At 46.2% G+C, this 17,641-nt stretch overlaps 1 protein-coding gene and 1 long non-coding RNA gene across 2 annotated transcripts; one reads left to right on the top strand and one right to left on the bottom strand.

Annotated features, from left to right (window-relative positions):
* Positions 1-2,305: 2,305 nt before the first annotated feature.
* SERPINE1 (serpin family E member 1) lies at positions 2,306-8,388 on the top strand. The gene is made up of 9 exons (XM_079788057.1): positions 2,306-2,461; positions 3,033-3,304; positions 3,910-4,143; positions 4,916-5,110; positions 5,695-5,893; positions 6,856-6,956; positions 7,072-7,158; positions 7,621-7,704; positions 7,997-8,388. Exons 2-9 carry the CDS (start codon positions 3,034-3,036, stop codon positions 8,032-8,034), a joined length of 1,209 nt encoding a protein of 402 aa, XP_079644183.1. The 5' UTR covers positions 2,306-2,461; position 3,033; the 3' UTR covers positions 8,035-8,388.
* Positions 8,389-10,537: 2,149 nt separating this feature from the next.
* LOC307115908 lies at positions 10,538-17,439 on the bottom strand. Its single transcript, XR_013815141.1, has 3 exons — positions 17,396-17,439; positions 15,608-15,767; positions 10,538-15,507 (listed from the first exon to the last, which is right to left on the bottom strand). It is a non-coding gene; the product is annotated as an uncharacterized lncRNA (long non-coding RNA).
* Between the last annotated feature and the right edge of the window lie 202 nt (positions 17,440-17,641).

Raw genomic sequence — 17,641 nt, 5'->3', positions numbered from 1 at the left:
CAGATTCTGAGAAAGGCATTGCAGGGAGGTCTTCTGTGGGGGCAGAGGGTGGTCAGGCAGCACCATGATATGTGGAAGGTCTCCAGAGGACAGACAAGGTTGAAGCAAGGCCATTTCACAAGGAGGAGCAGGAGGGACCACAGTCCAGTCTGGTTTTAGATCATCTAGTGGCCCTAGCTCATCAGAAACTAGGGCATGGAACTTGGTTTTCTAATACACATCCACCAGATGCCTACAAGTCCCTTCTAGTTTAGGAAAAGACCCCTAAGTAAGTCAGCCCTTTCTGTTTCCAATGTATAGTGGCCCCTCTTTCTTCAATAGGACACGGAGCTGCTTCCAGGCTCCTGAGCCTGAGAACAGAGTGTCTTTTCTGGAATGACATCAGGATCATCCATCAGGTCAGGAGTGGGGACAGAATTGGTCACAGCACTGGCAGGGTCCAGGCCATCCACCGAAAATAGCAGGGGCCTTTACAGCTGAGGCCCGGCAAGACAATGGATAAGGGCTACTGGAATAGCCGGTGGAGCAAGCGAAGGAGCTCAGCGGAAGTGGCTGGAGAGGCCAGGCAGTGAGGTGCCAGGAGAGAGCAGTTTCTGACTGAGTCTCAACCCACGGCTCTTCCAACTTGGAACTTGGCAAATGCAACCCAGATTCCCAAGTCCCTATCTCTCTCTGAGCCCCAAGGGTGTATGGCAAGGCACTGGGGGCATTTCTGGGGATAAAAGATGCAGGGCGGGGAGGGGTGCGGCTGGACTTCTGTCCTCTCCACCCGAGAGAGGTCTGGTGACTGCTTCTTCTTCATGGTTAACCACTCTCACAGGAACTCCAAACCACAACTAAGAAAAGGAAAAGGAATAAACAAGAAGCAACTACAAAAAAAAAAAAAAAAAAAAGTAACTACATGGGAACAGTCCTGTAATGGGTCGGTGATCCTAACTTTCCAACAGGGGTTGTCCCTTTTCCCCTCCCATCCCCACCTGATTCCCAAGGGAAACAGGAGAAAACAAAGGCAGAATCAGAGTGAACTTGGGAAAGCCATCCAGCTGTGGTTGCCCTTGGTATCTGTTTACTGAAAAAATCCAAAACAAATATTCTGACACTTCCACCCACTTAAACTTCCTGTGAATCTGTTATTGGCTGTCTCCATGGATACTCCCACTTGAACCCTACCACCTACACAAATCATGACAGTGTGTGGACCCCAGGTCAAGTGCACCATCTCTCTCCATCCCTCAGGACCCCTTGGCACTTAGCCCCCTGTCCACAACATCCAGGCGACATGGCCAAGGGTACCTGACCCTGCCAGGCCCCCAAATGTACTAGTCCAGATCCAATCACTTGCCTCCAGCCAATTTCCACCCTCTGTAAAACTCCTGGGCCACTCTTCCACTTCGAACTCAATGCCCTAAGAGCACACCCCACAAACCAGCCAGGAATTGAAGCCCCCTTTTCTATCCCTACTTGCGCTGCTCCAGACCTCCAATGTCTCCATCTGGAGGAAAAGAATAAGACTTAATTCTCCCCAGTTACAGTGGGCAGCTCAGAGAAACAAAACTTACATGTTGGGCTACTAATTCCTTGGCAAGACTTTACCTGAGTAACCCCTGGTCCTTCCACCACCCCACCCAGTACACCTCAAATCCCTGCCAGACAGGGCTGTTGACACAAAAGAGAGCCCTCAGAGGCAACTCAAGAGTCTGGACACGTGGGAGAGTCAGCTATGCATCATCCACTCTAAAGGGAAGAGGGAAAGACTGGAGGGAGTCCTCTGCCAGGTTCATGTCTTAGACAGTCAAAACCCAGACAATCACATGGCACGCTCCGTGCCATGTGGCCACTGGGATGTGGCCAAGAGGAGGGAGGTACCATGCACGTGGTGTAGACGATGCTGGCAGACAGAAGTCCACAGGATCCTTAGCTCCTTTGATAAATCTCTGGTGACCCATTTCCCCAAAGGAAAAAGAGGAAATGTAAAATGTTTCCCCCCAAGCTGAGCACTGGGGGAGGTAATCTCAAACACTGGGCATTTCAGGCTGTCTGGCACCGCCAGGGTTCAGGCTGACATAACATCCAAAGAGAGAGGGACACAGGTGGAAGGCAGCAAAATCAGGGGAGGCCCCTAGGTCAAGGCTGTGGGGGGTTGCTCAATCATTCCTGAGCCCTTTCACACGTACACACACACACACACACAGCAGCAGCAGCAGCACGCACACACATGCCTCAGGGAGTCAGACTTCCAAAGCCAGAAAGTAGGTGGGGCTGAGCCATGAGTTAATCCATTTCCTGTCCATTTCTGGTATAAAGGCAGGCAGCTGCCTCCCTAACAGCACAGCTGTGTTTGGCTGCAGGGCTAAGGGCACTGTCAAGAGAGACACACCACTCTCCAGCAGCAACAGAATCACCATAATCTGCAGCAGCAGCTGGACAAACCACCATTCACAAGGCACTTTGAGAACTTCAGGTAAGAGAAAATCAAACTCTCTCCATCTTTTCCCTTGGGTTAAGGTAGAGAATGTCCCTGCACAGAATTTCCCCATCCAAGATCCCCACTTTGCCTCTGTTCATCTCCTCCCCAAGACCTGCAGCCCTAAGTTGCCCTCTCCATAGCAGTGATTGCAGAATCTGAACCCATAATGGTTTCTTTTTTTAAAAAAAAAAATTATTATTAACCATTTTAAAAATTGATCTTAGAGCGAGGAAGAACGGGGGAGAGAGAGAGAGAAACATCGATGTGAGAAAGAAACATCGATTAGTTGCCTCTTGCAATCACCCATACCAGAAATTGAACCCGCAACCTGCTTATGTGCCCTGATGGGAAATTGAATCCACCACCTTTTGGTATACGGGATAACGGAGCCTCACTGGCCAGGGCCACATCATGGTTTCTTAATGAATCTTGTCCTTGTGTTCATTTAGCACCTGTCAGCAACAAACACGGGAAGCACAGCCCATGGCTGGGATGTCATCTCCCCTCCCCATTCCCCATTCTTCTAGAACTATGCTCTCATCAGATTCTTCCCCACTTGCTCTAGGATGAAAGTGTCTCCAGTCTTTGCCTGCCTAGCTCTGGGCCTGGCCTTCATCCTTGGTGAAGGATCTGCCTCAGACCATCGCCAGCTTGAGGCGGCCCAAATGGTCACAGATTTTGGAGTGAAGGTGTTTCAGCAGGTGGCCCAGGCCTCCAAAGACCGTAATGTGATTTTCTCACCCTATGGGGTGGCCTCAGTCCTCGCCATGCTGCAGCTAACAACCAGAGGAGAAACCAGGCAGCAAATCCAAGCAGCAATGCAATTCGATATTGAAGGTGAGAGATGGGCAAAGTAGGAGGCAGGCACTCATGCAGCCTTCACAGAACTAGGGTGTAACCAACCAAAAGCAGAGGAAAGGCTGACTCCAGCTTAGCTGAGCCAACACCTGTACTGCCATGTCATAGGGACCACCATACCCTGTGTCACTTGACCCTTGACTAGTTGCAAGGTGTACAAGCCAGTGGATTTGGTGTAAAATAACTTTGCATCACCACTTACTAGCTGCATAATCTTAACCCCTCTGAGGCTCAGTTTGCTCATGAACAAAATGGAGATAATAAAAGTACCTAGCCCAGAGGGCTGCTATAAGGATTTAACAGAATTGTCTATATGGAATGCTTTGCATAGCTATTATTATTATGAGAAAAAATGTAGGGTTCATAACTTAAAGACAGAAAAATATTCTAACCCAAACAAAGGATTGAGACCTGAGATTTTTGAGAAAAAGAGGGAGATGCAAAAGAGATTAAGATTTGGAATGAAATCTCCCTCTAGAGAAACCTAGGGGAGCAGAAGAGCCCCATCCATGAGGGAGGGTTGGCCCAGCTGGGACCCCTTGGTTGAACGTGAGCCTGATGTGTCTTTCCTTCCTCCGGCACAGAGAAGGGCATGGCCCCTGCCCTTCGCAAACTGTACAAGGAACTCATGGGGCCATGGAACAAGGATGAGATCAGCATCGCCGATGCCATCTTCGTTCAGCGGGATCTGAAGCTGGTTCAAGGTTTCATGCCTCGCTTCTTCAGGCTGTTCCGCACCACAGTCAAGCAGGTGGACTTTTCAGAGATTGAGCGAGCCAGGTTCATCATCAATGACTGGGTGAAGAGACACACAAAAGGTGAGCTGGCAAGGAAAGGAAGCCGGGCCCAAGGGCCTGCCAAGAAAGGGGTTTTGGAAACAAATCCCAAATATACCAACCTTTCCCTTTCAGCATTCTTTTCTTTGTAGGCAGAAGGTCAAGTGATTTAAGAATCAGTGTCATAGTTTTCTTTTCTTTTCTTTTTTTAAAAATTTATTTTATTGATGTTTTTACAGAGAGGAAAGGAGAGGGATAGAGAGTTAGAAACATTGATGAGAGAGAAACATTGATTGGCTGCCTTCTGCACACCCCCTACTGGGGATGTGCCTGCAACCAAGGTACATGCCCTTGACCGGAATCGAACCTGGGACCCTTGAGTCCGCAGGCCGATGCTCTATCCACTGAGCCAAACCGGCCAGGGCCAGTGTCATAGTTTTCATAATTAGGTCTTCTCATGAACCAACTCAAAAGGCAGCCCTAAAAAGTGCTGTACAACTTCATTAGAATGGTAATAACCATGATAAGGAGCACACACACTCCTTCAAGGGAGCAAAATAAGGGAAGACTTAAGTTTCCAGGTCTGATCCTAGACAGGATCCCAGGCTCAAGAAAGTGTGCAAAGGATTTCTGAGATCCTTAGGAAGATGAAACAGGTTGAAAACAGCTAGATTGGTTTATCTAACCCCCCAGACTATCTTCCGACTGGATCACTTCAATAGACACACATCCATTTGAAGCCTGTGAGTTGAAGAGAACTTATCTAAGAAGATTAAGAAAATATCTAGCTCCTGATCACCTGATTTTCCCATAGGCATGATTAGTGACTTACTTGGTGAAGGGGCCGTGGACAGCCTGACACGCCTGGTACTAGTGAATGCCCTGTACTTCAATGGCCACTGGAAGGCACCCTTCCCAGAGTTGGGCACCCACCACCGCCTCTTCCACAAGTCTGATGGCAGCACTGTCTCGGTGCCCATGATGACTCAGAACAGCAAGTTCAACTACAGTAAGTGCAAGACTCCCTTCCCCAAACCCTATACCTACTGAACCCCATCCCTGGGTGTTCCCCTCTTAGGGAGGAGAAACCCTAGACTATACCTCAGCTTTAACAAACACTTCCCAAATAGGAGACACTAGGATGATCGGAGTAGCAGAAAGTAGCTTTATCTTATGCAAGATGAAGCTGAAACCCAGCAGTTCCCTCAGGCCCACATTTGGCCACTTGACCCCATCTAACATCCTCATATGGTCCACAAATCCTGCTGTGGGAAGGGCTACATAGAAGTTGAGATTCAGGAGAAGAGGACTGGAATGAATTAGTAGCTGGATATGGGGAAGCAGAAGTGAATATAAAGAACGTCAGAAAGAGACAGAGAAAACCAGAAGAAACTGAATTGGCAGGAAATAAGGGAAATGGAAATGAAGACATTGAATAGGGGAGCTGTGGGTGTGGGAGCCTCAAAAGCCAGAAGGGAAAGTTGGCTTCCAAAAGAATGGAGAGGACAGGAGAACTAGTTGAACATCTAGTGCTGGGTTAGAATCAACAAGAGCTGGAATCATTTTCAATGCGCCATCTTGGTGTCTTCACAGCTGAGTTTTCCACCCCTGATGGCCATTACTACGACATCTTGGAATTGCCCTACCATGGGGACACTCTCAGCATGTTCATTGCTGCTCCCTATGAAAAAGAGGTGCCTCTCTCAGCCCTCACCAGCATTCTGGATGCCCAGCTCATCAGCCAGTGGAAAGGAAATATGACCCGTCTGCCCCGCCTCCTGATTCTGCCCAAGTAAGCCACCCCTAGCTCTAGCCACATCTGCCATTGCCCTAACCCCCTCATCTCCTGCCTCTCCTCCCCCCTGAAAACACAGCCCCGTGTGGAGTTTCCCAAATGTGATGTTTGCAGGGCAGGGACATGTGTGGGAGGCTGATGGGAAACTGCCTGGGTTTGATTAAGATTCCTCTCATCATCCCTCCTCCCATTTCTGCTAGAGGGCAAGGTGGGGTTTTCTAGACTATGCCCCCGCATATGCCTCCCTCAGAATATCCAACAAAAGCCAGCCAAAGGAAGAGCCAGAGAAATACTAGAGGTGGGAGGCTAAATCTGCCTTCACCTTTTTATGAATGCCCCTCACTCCCACCCCATCTCCTCAAGTCAACATCCAAAAATGGGAACAAAAGGAATCACTTCTGCAGATGGAGCAACTGGAATTATAGCGTCTAACAGATTTTTTAAATCCTTCTGCAGAAGCAGAGTGGAAAAGGCTGGGGCTGGATAATTCCAGAATTGTAGGAAAGCCTCCTACCATGCTTACCCCAATTTAGTTGGTTAGTTCTCTCTCTCTCTCTCTCTCTCTCTCTCTCTCTCTCTCTCTCTCTCTCTCTCCTTCCCTCCCTCCCTCCTTCCCACCCAAGAATGGAAGTAATTAGTTGTGCCCTGATGGGGAGCAAAGAACAGCCCAAAGCCTCGCTGCTTGAGTCTTCTTCAGGTTAGCTCTCAGAAACACAATCTACAGACCAGAATTTTCCCTAAGACAGAATCAACTACTGTCTTGAGAAAAGTAATTAGTCATAAGAATGTTCATTAATATTAGACCTCTAGCAAGCAGAGACCTTGAAATAACAAGCCTCCCTCTTCTACTTTCACATCAGTCCCAATCCTATCAGGCTGCCAGGGTGATACCTGGTAGGGACTGGGAGAGGTGGCTGGAGAAAGCCTGAGCTTGAGCTGTTTTCTGCTCCTGTCTATAGGTTCTCCCTGGAGAGTGAAGTTGACCTCAGGAGGCCTTTGGAGAACTTGGGGATGACCAATATCTTTAGTCCAAGTCAGGCGGACTTCTCAACTTTTTCAGGTAAGAGATTTCCCTTTCATTTCTTATCTTGGGGGGCTGTGTGGCCCCTTAGAAGATAAAGGAGCTGTTCCCGGAAAACCAATCTGATCTACTCTTGTATCCACTCCTGTTTCAGATCAAGAGCCTCTTTACGTATCGCAGGCACTGCAAAAAGTGAAGATCAAGGTGAATGAAAGAGGCACGGAGGCATCCTCCTCTACAGGTGAGTCAGGCTCAGGTGAGGCCTGGCAAATCTTGGCCCAAGGCTTACAGGAGGGGTCCCTATGGCACCTACACCTGGAATGAACTCCCTCTGCCCCGCTTCACCAGGCCTCACAGAGCAGCACTTCCTGTGCGGGGAGTATTGCCCTTTCCTCCTTGGTGTTTCTCAGCCAAGAAAATGGGCCTGCTTTCCCTGACTCCAGCGGCTCCTGAGGGCCTCTGAATGTGAAAACCCTCCCAAAGGAAAGTCTGGGTTGTTCTCACAGTGGCTAGTCAACTTAAGGAACTTGGTTCTCAATATGCCGTAAAAGGGTTTAGATAAATGTCTGTTTGAAGGAGAGCAGTTGATGGTTCTCTACCAAGCTCCTGAAAGAAACCAGGCCTCAGGAGACTTCCTTAAACTTTTAAGGTTCAGGTCCAGGAACCTTCCCTCTGCTCTAAGACATTGTCCCTTCTCTTCCAGCCATTACCATCTCAGCCCGAATGGCCCCTGAGGAGATCATCATGGACAGACCCTTCCTCTTTGTGGTGCGGCACAACCCCACAGGTGAGCCCGGGGCCACAATGCTCCACCATTCCAGGCACTGGTCCAGACAAGTGTAGACACCCTCTTACCCGGGAACTCTAGGCAAAGAATCCATAACTCTGTTCCTCTCCCGTCCTCAAAGGCAGTGCTCTCTCATAGATGGAGTGCTGTGCCAGGACCCCAGTCCTAGCTTAGTCACTAAAGCAGCTGTGACTCCAGACATCTCACTCATCTTAGTTCACCCATAACTTCACGCTTGGTGAGCTCTGCCATTCCTTCCAATTCTCATTTCCCACGATTCTTCCATCCGCAGGAACAGTCCTTTTCATGGGCCAAGTGATGGAACCCTGACCATGAAAAAAGAAGTTCTCTACTGGGACAGAACTGGAGATGTATCAGAGAAGAAGAAACTGCGAAGAAAAGAACTTTTAATTAATCTTTCTGGAGAGAGAGAAGATACTCGTTTTTTGTTTTTGTTTTTTAATGGTAAATCTGCCTTTTAGACCTCAGCCTCTCCAAGGGAGAGAAAGGGGACCTTTCAATAAAACTCCCCAGTGGAGACGCTGGCAGGGACCTCGGAAGCATTGCTCCCTGAAGTTCTCCAAATCCGACTGTAAAACTCTCAGAGCCATGCGTGCAGCTGCTTCTGCCCATCACTGCCTTTTTGGGTCTTCAGATCCGGATCGCCTGAGGCCCTGGCAGGATGGCACCCAAGGCTCACAGGAGAAACTGTGTTCCAGTCACGTCGCCCTCACTCTTGCACTGTCCGCCACTGCTGAGGAGGCTAGCGTGGGGCCAGAGACCAATGGAAGAAACACCTTTTCATTGCAAGATCCATCCTTCTCCAGCGCAGAGGTGCTGTGGAACGGCAGAGCAACTGCCTACCAGTTGCAGAGTCTCGCCCTGGCCTGGCTGTCTCCCTCCCCAGAAACAGTGAGCATCTATTATTCCGGAGTGTAGGTGACTTGTTTACTTATAGAAGCAGGTTTCTGCTTCCCACAAACTTGATTTTGCAGGAATCGAGGAAGGTGTGCCTGGCTCTTGGCTCCAATCTCCTAGTGGGGAGGGTAGGATGACAGAGGTGTGCTTGAATATTTATCACTTTCTTGTGTGCTTGTTAGAGAGAAAGAGGACTATTAAAAAAAAAGCATATTATTTAAACTTGCTTAGAGTGTTCCTTTGTGAGCTGTGTGATTGCATCTCAGGAGTCTGGTCACTTAGCTGCCATACCCCTCTGGGCGGCAAGCGTGAGGGGCCCACACTGCCACCTTGTGGCTGCCTGAATCCCATCACTCTTCTTTCCTTTCCTTTCCACTTGATGGATTAGGACCCCTCCCAAGATTACCCAACTTCCCTCTTTAGGGACCAAAAGGATGTGGTGGGCGAGAGAGACCGGAGTGAGGACAGAGAGATTTTAAAATTTTCCAATGTATTTAGGAGCAGGAGTGCAAAGGGATGCACGACCTAGCAGGATAGAACTTTCCCCAATTACAGGGTGACTCACAGCTGCATGGGTGACTCACTTCAGTGTGTCATTTCCGGCTGCTGTGTGTGAGCGGTGGACACGTGAGAAAGAGAGAGAGAAAATGAGAGGGAATGGAAGAGAGACCATGAATTCAGGCTCAACTACCCTAGTTAGGTAATTTTCCTGAAAACCAGCTAGCTAAGGGGTATGGCATGAAGACCAATTTATTGAAGAATTGCACATAGATGTCAAATGAATGCATCCTAATAGAATCCTAATCATCCCAATGTGTTCTTCAGCGAAAAATCTTGGCCCTTTGTGGTTGTTGTTTTCTTTTCTCATTATGCACTGGACAGTGATCGCCACAACTATACTCACAAGGACACCCAAATGTAGGGTCCAATGTTTTTGAAATTGTGTTGAATTATATGCTTTTTCACTTATGATATGTAAAAAAGCAAAAATGTTTTTTTAAAACGATACAATAAATAAATAAATAAATAAATAAATAAATAAATAAATAAAAAGAATATTCCAAAAACAGTCCCCGCCTTTATTTTCCACGTCTCACACAGTACAAAATCAAAATTCTGTCAGTTCACAGCCATCTTGGGCGAAAGGAATCTTTGGGAAACATACACACATGGGCCAGGCACACAGGACTGGCCTTGGGGGCTCAGCAAGAAGGCTCCAGGGACATACTGTGTGGGCATGATTCTCCCCCTGGGCATCATCCTCAAAAAGGAAAGAGGGTTCCCCCAAATACCTTCTACCACTCAGACAGGCCTGCACACACACCCTGTCCCCCTCGGTTTCCATCTCTATTCACACCATTTCTTTCTACCACAAAATGCTCCTATCCCCTGCACCTACCCCCTCCTCATTTATCAAAATCCAGACTAAGTCCATTTGCTCCAGCCAGCATTTCCATGGATTCAGTCAACATCCTCATGCTCCTCTTGGCATTTACTGATATCTCCTTTTCCTGGAATGTAGCAGTGCTTTTTATCCATGTATGCTCAGGTGTGCACACTAACCCCACCCCCATTTACATATCAGGTTCCCTGAAAACCAAAGCTCTTTTGTTATATACATTCTTCATATCCTCTTTAAAATGGCATCCTAAAAAGTATTTTATTCTCTTCCTCTAGTATCTTGAAGACTCTTCCCAGAAGACAGTTTCTTTTTTTCTTTTTTAAAACCTTTATTGTTGAAAGTATTACATATGTCCCCTTCCCCCCTCAATGGCCCCCTCCAGCCACCGCTTGCCTGCCCCGCCCACCCCCTCTCCCCCGCCTTCATCATTCTATTGTCTGTGTCCATGGGTTATGCATATATGCATACAAGGTCTTTGATTGATTACCTCCCACCACCAGCCCTCCCCGCCTTCCCTCTGAGATTCTGCATTCTGTTCCAAGCTTCCATGTCTTTGGATCCACTCCATTCATCAGTTTATTTTGTTACTTAGATTCCACATATGAGTGAGATCACCAGAAGACATTAGTTTCTGATCATATATTCAAAAATAATTTTTAAACTAAAAAAATACCAAGAACTATCTGTCAAAATTGTGCACCATCCAGCTCCAGGACCCTCAAGACAAGATTGATAGAACCAGCCCCTAGAATCCTAGATCATATCATAATAGGAAGTAATTATCATCTGAAAGGTACTGGTCAAAACACTGCCTGATAGTTAAGAGGTAAGGAGTTCTCCGTCACTGGAAGTGTTCTAAGAAAGCCAGGATGACCACTTGGTAAGGATGCTTCAGCAGTCAGGGTATAAGATGTGGTGACTTTTTTTAAGTGATAAGGAACACATGCTTGCCCTAGTGGTTTGGCTCAGTGGATAGAGCCTGCGGACTGAAGGGTCCCTGTTTTGATTCTGGTCAAGAGCACATGCCTGGGATACAGGCTTGATCCTCAGTAGAGAGTGTGCCAGAAGCAGCCGATCAATGATTCTCTCATCATTGATGTTTCTATCTCTCCCTCTTCTTTCCTCTCTGAAATCAATAAAAATATATATTTTTAAAAGAACACATGCTTATTGTAAGACATTCAAACAGTTCAACAGATTAAAAGTGGGAACTTAGTAAGCCCCAGTTTCTTGGGTGCTCTCTCAGAACTTTGGTAAGCATTTATAAGAATATTTAAAATATTTGTTACTTTCTCACAAGTAAGATCATACCATATATATATACTAGAGGCCCGATGCACGAAATTCACGCATGGGTAGGGTCCCTAGGCCTGGCTAGCGATCAGGGCCAATCTGTGGGGTGACTGGCAGGGCGATGTGGGGGGGGGGGGGGGGAGGGAGGGCCCTGCTGGCACCCGCCTTGGCTGGCCTGGGGCCTGTGGGCTGGGGGCAGTTCCTGTGTTGAGCGTCTGCCCCCTGGTGGTTAGTGCGCATCAGAGTGACTGGTCTTTCCACCAGTCATTCTGCCGTTCAGTTGATTTGCATGTTAGGCTTTTATTATATAGGATTTATTATATAGGATATATATAAAGCAAGTGTTCTGCAGCTTGCTTTATTTACCTAATGATACAGCCTATACAATTCCTTAACTACTGCAGATCAACATTTTGGTTGTTTCATGGCTTTTTAAGATTGTCATTGTTGTTACCAACAATGCTGAGATGAACAGCCTTGCACATTTATCCCTATACACAAGTGTTTGTATATCCATAGAAACACTTCCTAGTGATGGGACTAGGTATCTTTTAAGAACCTCCAACCCTGTAATTCTGGTAAAACAAGCATTTTCAAACGGTATAAAACAATCAACAGTGATCATTTGTAGAATCCTGACTTTTCTTAAGCCTAAATAAGCCTTCACAACTTTCCTAAATAAGCCCACTGCCATAAATAAAGATAAATTTTAGACCTTGAACTAAAAAGAACCTTCACATTACCATTCTCTCTAAAATTGTTAGACTTCCTTGGAGCAAATTTTTATCAAGATGCCAATCCTGAAAGGGTATTCACTCACTCACTCACTCACTCCCCAATCATTCAACAGTACTAAAGGCCGTCTCCCATTCCTGTTTTCCTCTCAAGGTTCATCAGGGGCATTCTTGGGTGCCTCGTCATGATACACTAAGACAGTGATTTTCAATTGGTGTGCCACAAGAGTTTTTAAAACATGCAATATCTATTTAGTCAGGGGCACTGACCTCTTTTCACTGTCAAATAAAAAAAATTACAGCAGCCAACACAATGGTCACCCGGTGTGAAAGAATCAAAATTATACCTAATGTTTTGGTCAGATCAGCAAAAAAGATATTTTTTTGGTGTGCCACAGAATTTTCGTAATTAGTTTGCATGTGCCATGAGATGAAAAAGGTTGAAAATCACTGCACTAAAATATTCAAAGGTGTGCTTATTTGACACCTCCTCCTAATAGATTCCTCCCTTCAGGTTCAATTTCTTCAAGTTTTCTCTTTGCCAAAAGCTGCTAGAGTCAGAACAGACCCAAAGCCCATTCAAGTCTTGAAGGAAGGTTTCTCTCTCACCTTAGAAAACCAGTGGTGCCCAGCCAGTGTGGGTCAGTGTTTGAGCATGGACCTATGAACCAGGAGGTTACGGCTTGATTCCCAGTCAGGGCACATGCCTGGTTTGTGGGCTTGATCCCCAGGAGGGGGTGTGCAGAAGGCAGCCAATCAATGATTCTCTCTCATCATTGATGTTTCTGTCTCTGTCTCCCTCTCCCTTCCTCTCTGAAATCAATAAAAATAAATAAGAAAACCAGTGGGAACCAGGACAAGACCCAGAGGAAAGGAGACCCAAATGGGTGGCTCACTAAAGCTACTCTCAGATTTAGAGAGAGATGCTGTTTTAACCTCAGTGAGTTTTTCATCTTTCCTTTCCTGTGTAACTGACAAGCTTTGTAGGACAAAGATATGGCTGTAGAAGCAGAGAAAACAGGCTAAAGAGGCCATTTGGGCTACTTCTGTCTTAGACCATAGATGCAAAAACTACATGTGGCCTGATCCAGTTCTCAAGATACTTCTACACTGAGACTTGTGGCCAGAACTTCAGCTGGTACTAAAGTATTCCTCTTGCCTGGCCAACGTGGCTCAGTGGTTGAAGGTCGACCTATGAACCAGAGGTCATGGGTTCAAATCCCTGTCAGGGCATATGCCTGGGTTGTGGGCTCCATCCTCAGTGGGGGGCGTGTTGGAGGCAGCCGATCAATGATGCTCTCTCATCATTGATGCTTCTTTTTCTCCCTCTCGCTTCCTCTCTGAAATCAATTATGTGTGTGTGTGTATGTGTGTGTGTGTACACACACACACATAGAGGCCCAGTGCACGAAATTCATGCACTCAGGGGGGGTGGTCCTCAGCCCGGCCTGCATCCTCTTGCAGTCTGGGAGCCCTTGGGGGATGTCCAACTGACGACTTAGGCCTGCTCCCTGGCTTCTGGTGCACTGACCACCATGGGGTAGCTCCTGCATTGGGCATCTGCCATCTGGTGGTCAGTACATGTCATAGCGACCAATCATTCCACTGCTTGGTCGATTTGCATATTAGTCTTTCATTATATAAGATATATATGTATATAGGATACATTATATATATATATTCCTCTTCCTGCAGGAATAATTCCTTCCTCTTGTACAGATCTCCCTTTAAGTTTATAGGGGTAGCTGGGTCATGAAGGCAACAGTCCAAGAATTCAGGGACACCAAGAACCAGATATATCTTTCATCCTCCTTACACCCTGAAAATATGACCAATTACACTGGCACTGGGCTAGCTGTTGAGGAGTCACCCATCTGTAACCAATTTGCTTTAATTCTGCAGTATACATACAGTTCAAAAACTGTCCTCACATACGAAGAAGGCTCAGAAGAAAAGAGTTCTTCAGAAGGCCTCATGACAGCAAAGGGCATTTGCTCCAGAAAGTGTCCCATTTAACAGTGCCCTCTGCTTTTCTCAGATGTTCTGAGGACAAAGGTAATGAGGACAAAGGGCCCTGCTGGCTTTGTCTGGGCCCTCTCCTTGGCCATCCCAAGTCCCTCTTCCTGTCTCTGTTTCTTTAGAGATTAAAAAAAGACCAAAAAATAAAAAGAAAAGAAAAGAAAAAAAACAAGATCTGCTCCCAGCATCATTACTGCCAATCTCTTGTAAATCTCACACAGTGGAATTATTTATCTGCCTGCCCAAGTATTGGCAATGAGTATGAAATTTGTACATCCCTCAATGGCAGAAAATATTCTATCAAAGTGAAACTTGTCAAGGAGACACCATATATTTCCAAATCATTTTTAAAAGATGGTTTCCTAAAGTGCATTTGTTTGTTGTACTGTTAGGGGCAGAAATAGAGTATTGGGGACCAGCTACAATTATAATATTAATCATGCTCTGTTAACCGTGATGATTCTGTTCTGATTAGAGAAAGCACATTCTAACCTGGCTGAGAGTTGTATGCCCTGGGACATGGGACCTAACATTGGAATGCAGTCCATCCTCCTGTCCCGAGGACTGCCTATCATTATGGAAAGATTCACAGCCTGGGGGCTGAAACAACCTAGTGGAGGCACCTGCTCTTTACAACCCCCAGCCCCATTTCCTGCAATCTGGTCCCTGGGCGCCTGGAGGTACCTGCCTCTGTAAATCCCTCTAGCCCGCATGACTTGTAACCCGTAATGATTATCCCATGCCTATTTTCCATGCCTGTAATTCCTACTTTCCCACATAATCTTTGTCCTTCTACCCAATATAAGCAGCTGATTTATGGGGAGAGGAGAGCAGATTTATGTGGATGACTTCCTGCTCTCCCCTACTGCCAGTATTATGGGAGTAAATGCTCATATATGATTCAACCCCATCTCTGCTTAATTGGTTCAAGTAGTATCAGGCAGCCCAGACCCTTTGGTTGTCCAGTTACAGTATTAATAGTAGCAAACACTTATTCTCTCTATATATAAAAGCCTAAGCGGCCAGAACGCCAGAACGACCGGAACAACCAGAACGACTGGTCGCTATGACATGCACTGACCACCAGAGGGAAGACGCTCAATGCAGGAGCTGTCCCCTGGTGGTCAGTACGCTCCCACAGCCAACCTCCCATGGCTAGCCAACCTCCCCTGACCCCTTCCCCCGTCCAGCAGGCCCCAGCCAGCAGCCGAAAGGCCCCGATGGGCCCTGATCGCCGGCCAGGCCTAAGGACCTCACCCATGCACGAATTTCATGCACTGGGCCTCTGGTATAAAGATAAGGAAACTAAGACAGGCAGAGGTTGAATAACTTGCTGCTGTTATTGTTACTTAGGCCCAGGCAATGGGACATGTCTGTGCTCCTTGCCACTGCACCTTATCGGTATGCCTTCTTCATGGCATCAGTGAACACCGGTCTCTGTGAACACAGAGCAAAACTCAGTTGAAGTCAGGAGCAAAGGTGCTGCCCTCATGCCAGTCATCAGCGTGTCCTGCATTTACACCTTTGCCTTACCAACCTGAACACCAGCGTCCTGATGTAGCCTTTGATCCCCTAGCCACCAGCTGTCGCTTTGACTCCAGTGGAAAGCTCTTCTTTGAAGCAAAGCAGTTGTGGCTTCCACCAAAATCTTGCCAAGTTTGAACTCCATTCAATTTAATAAGTATTTATTTTAAAAGCTTAATTTTAAAAAAAGAGAGAGAGAAAGAAAAAAATAAACAAATAAACGAATGAATGAATGCATAACAAAAGGAAAAAAAGTAAAGCTTAACTTTATATTGGGTGCTGTGAAGCACTTTTTAAAAATTGTAAGTGATGTTTCTGACTATAAAGTACCTAAGGAGAATAGACACAAACAAGCTGAAACACTGTGCGAGTCACTGCAAAAATGATTGAAAGGAACAGGGTAGAAATGACCACTATAGGCCAGACTAGAGGGTAAAGGCTTGATTGAAACTTAAAGTATGAATAAAATGAATTTAGGTCTGTGGGGAAGGGAATGGCAGGGCATTCCAGAAAACAGTGTAAACAAAATCACAAAGTAACAATAACAGCAAGGCAGGTTTAAGGAATACACCTGAGGATGAAATCCCGTCACCAGGTTGGTTTTCAGACTGCTGCCTTGTCCCTCTAATAACCCAGCCAGCTGTCTCCCTCTCTTCCAGATAATATCTCCTAGTCTAGTCAGGCATGTCTAATTGACGTCCCTTGAATAGCCATACTTTTATGTTACCTGTCACGTCCCAGACTTATAGTCTGCAAGCCTAGGAAACAGCAGTGACATTGACCACATGGGAAACCTAGAGATGGGATGGTTTCAGGGAAAGGCAGGAAGAAGTAATTTTGGGGGGAAGTGAAGTCTGAGAGGACAATGGAATTTTCAAATGGATGCACATTTATTCACAAGTATCAGGTGCCTTGCTGTGTGTCGGGCACTGTGACAGGCACAGTAGAAACAGCAAAAGAATATAGTTTATCATCTAGCAGAAAGAACAGACATTAAATATGTACTGTTAAATATGAAATTAGAATTTAGCACATTTTGGATGAGAAGTAAGATTTAAATATATAGGTTTGACAATGATCGTAATTGAAGTGCACTGTGCAGGGTACTATGAAGAAGCAAAAGATGAATAAGATACCGCCCACAAACAACAATGAGAAAGAAAAAGAAAAAAAAGACACTGCCCAATGAGGAACTTACAATCCAACTGGAGACATGAGGCTGGTTCACACATTCAGCCAATGGACAACATAGCATAAGTGACACTAATGGCACGGTCATGTCCAGTGAGGGTGGAGTGGGAGCACTGGTGTGATTTGGGACCAACCCACTGCTATCCTAGAATCTGATCCTACGGCCCTCTGCTAGAGTCTTAACTACCTTCCACCGCCCCATCCCCACCTCATTCCCTCCTGGACCAAAGTCCTGGTGGGTGCACAGCTTGGCCAATCCAGTAGACATGCTGTAGGTACAAAGAAAGCTGTGAAAGCCAATATGTGGACATTTTAAATGCTACACTGGAAGGTTGTTCTAGCTCCCATAGATTCATAAGGTGGAGATTCCTAAACCCTAGGAAGGGGGTTTAGAGCTTGGAGGTGAAAAAGAATGGCAAACGTCTACCACAGAGAGTATTTTAATTGCCAGAACCGCTAGGAACATTATATGGTAAGATCCCAATTGCTCAGTTTTTGTTTAAAAATGTATCAAAAAGCCAGAGATGACTGCAAATGACATCATCAGGGAACTATGAACTACTTAAAGAATGCACAAAAAATAGGTGCAAAACTCAGATCATAGACTTACAGAGATGAAAGGCTTCAGAAGATAGATATCCAAGCCACTCTTCCAACCACTGCAGGAACCACCTCTACAACCAGATGAGGGAAGGCATAGGATGGTGTCAGCACGGTTTGTAGAGTGACAACACAAATACCATCTGTACCTATGGAGGAGAATCTCACCTCTCCCATTTTTCCATTTATACAAAAATAGATTTTAGCATATTTTGGGTGAGAAGTAAGATTTTAAAATTTTATTTATTAACTAGAG

Source organism: Cnephaeus nilssonii (genome assembly GCF_951640355.1).
Source record: "Cnephaeus nilssonii genome assembly, chromosome: 2".
In the NCBI taxonomy this organism is placed as follows: Eukaryota; Metazoa; Chordata; class Mammalia; order Chiroptera; family Vespertilionidae; genus Cnephaeus; species Cnephaeus nilssonii.
The sequence above is the reverse complement of the archived record's forward strand: the minus strand, read 5'-3'. Positions and strand labels throughout refer to the sequence as shown.

Bases quoted from the DNA above. Each gene is read 5' to 3' on its own strand.
- SERPINE1 (XM_079788057.1), top strand. From the start codon at position 3,034: ATGAAAGTGTCTCCAGTCTTTGCCTGCCTAGCTCTGGGCCTGGCCTTC. The intron at 7,159-7,620 runs GTGAGTCAGGCT...CTTCTCTTCCAG, and splicing joins GGAGGCATCCTCCTCTACAG to CCATTACCATCTCAGCCCGA. The intron at 7,705-7,996 runs GTGAGCCCGGGG...TTCCATCCGCAG, and splicing joins GGTGCGGCACAACCCCACAG to GAACAGTCCTTTTCATGGGC.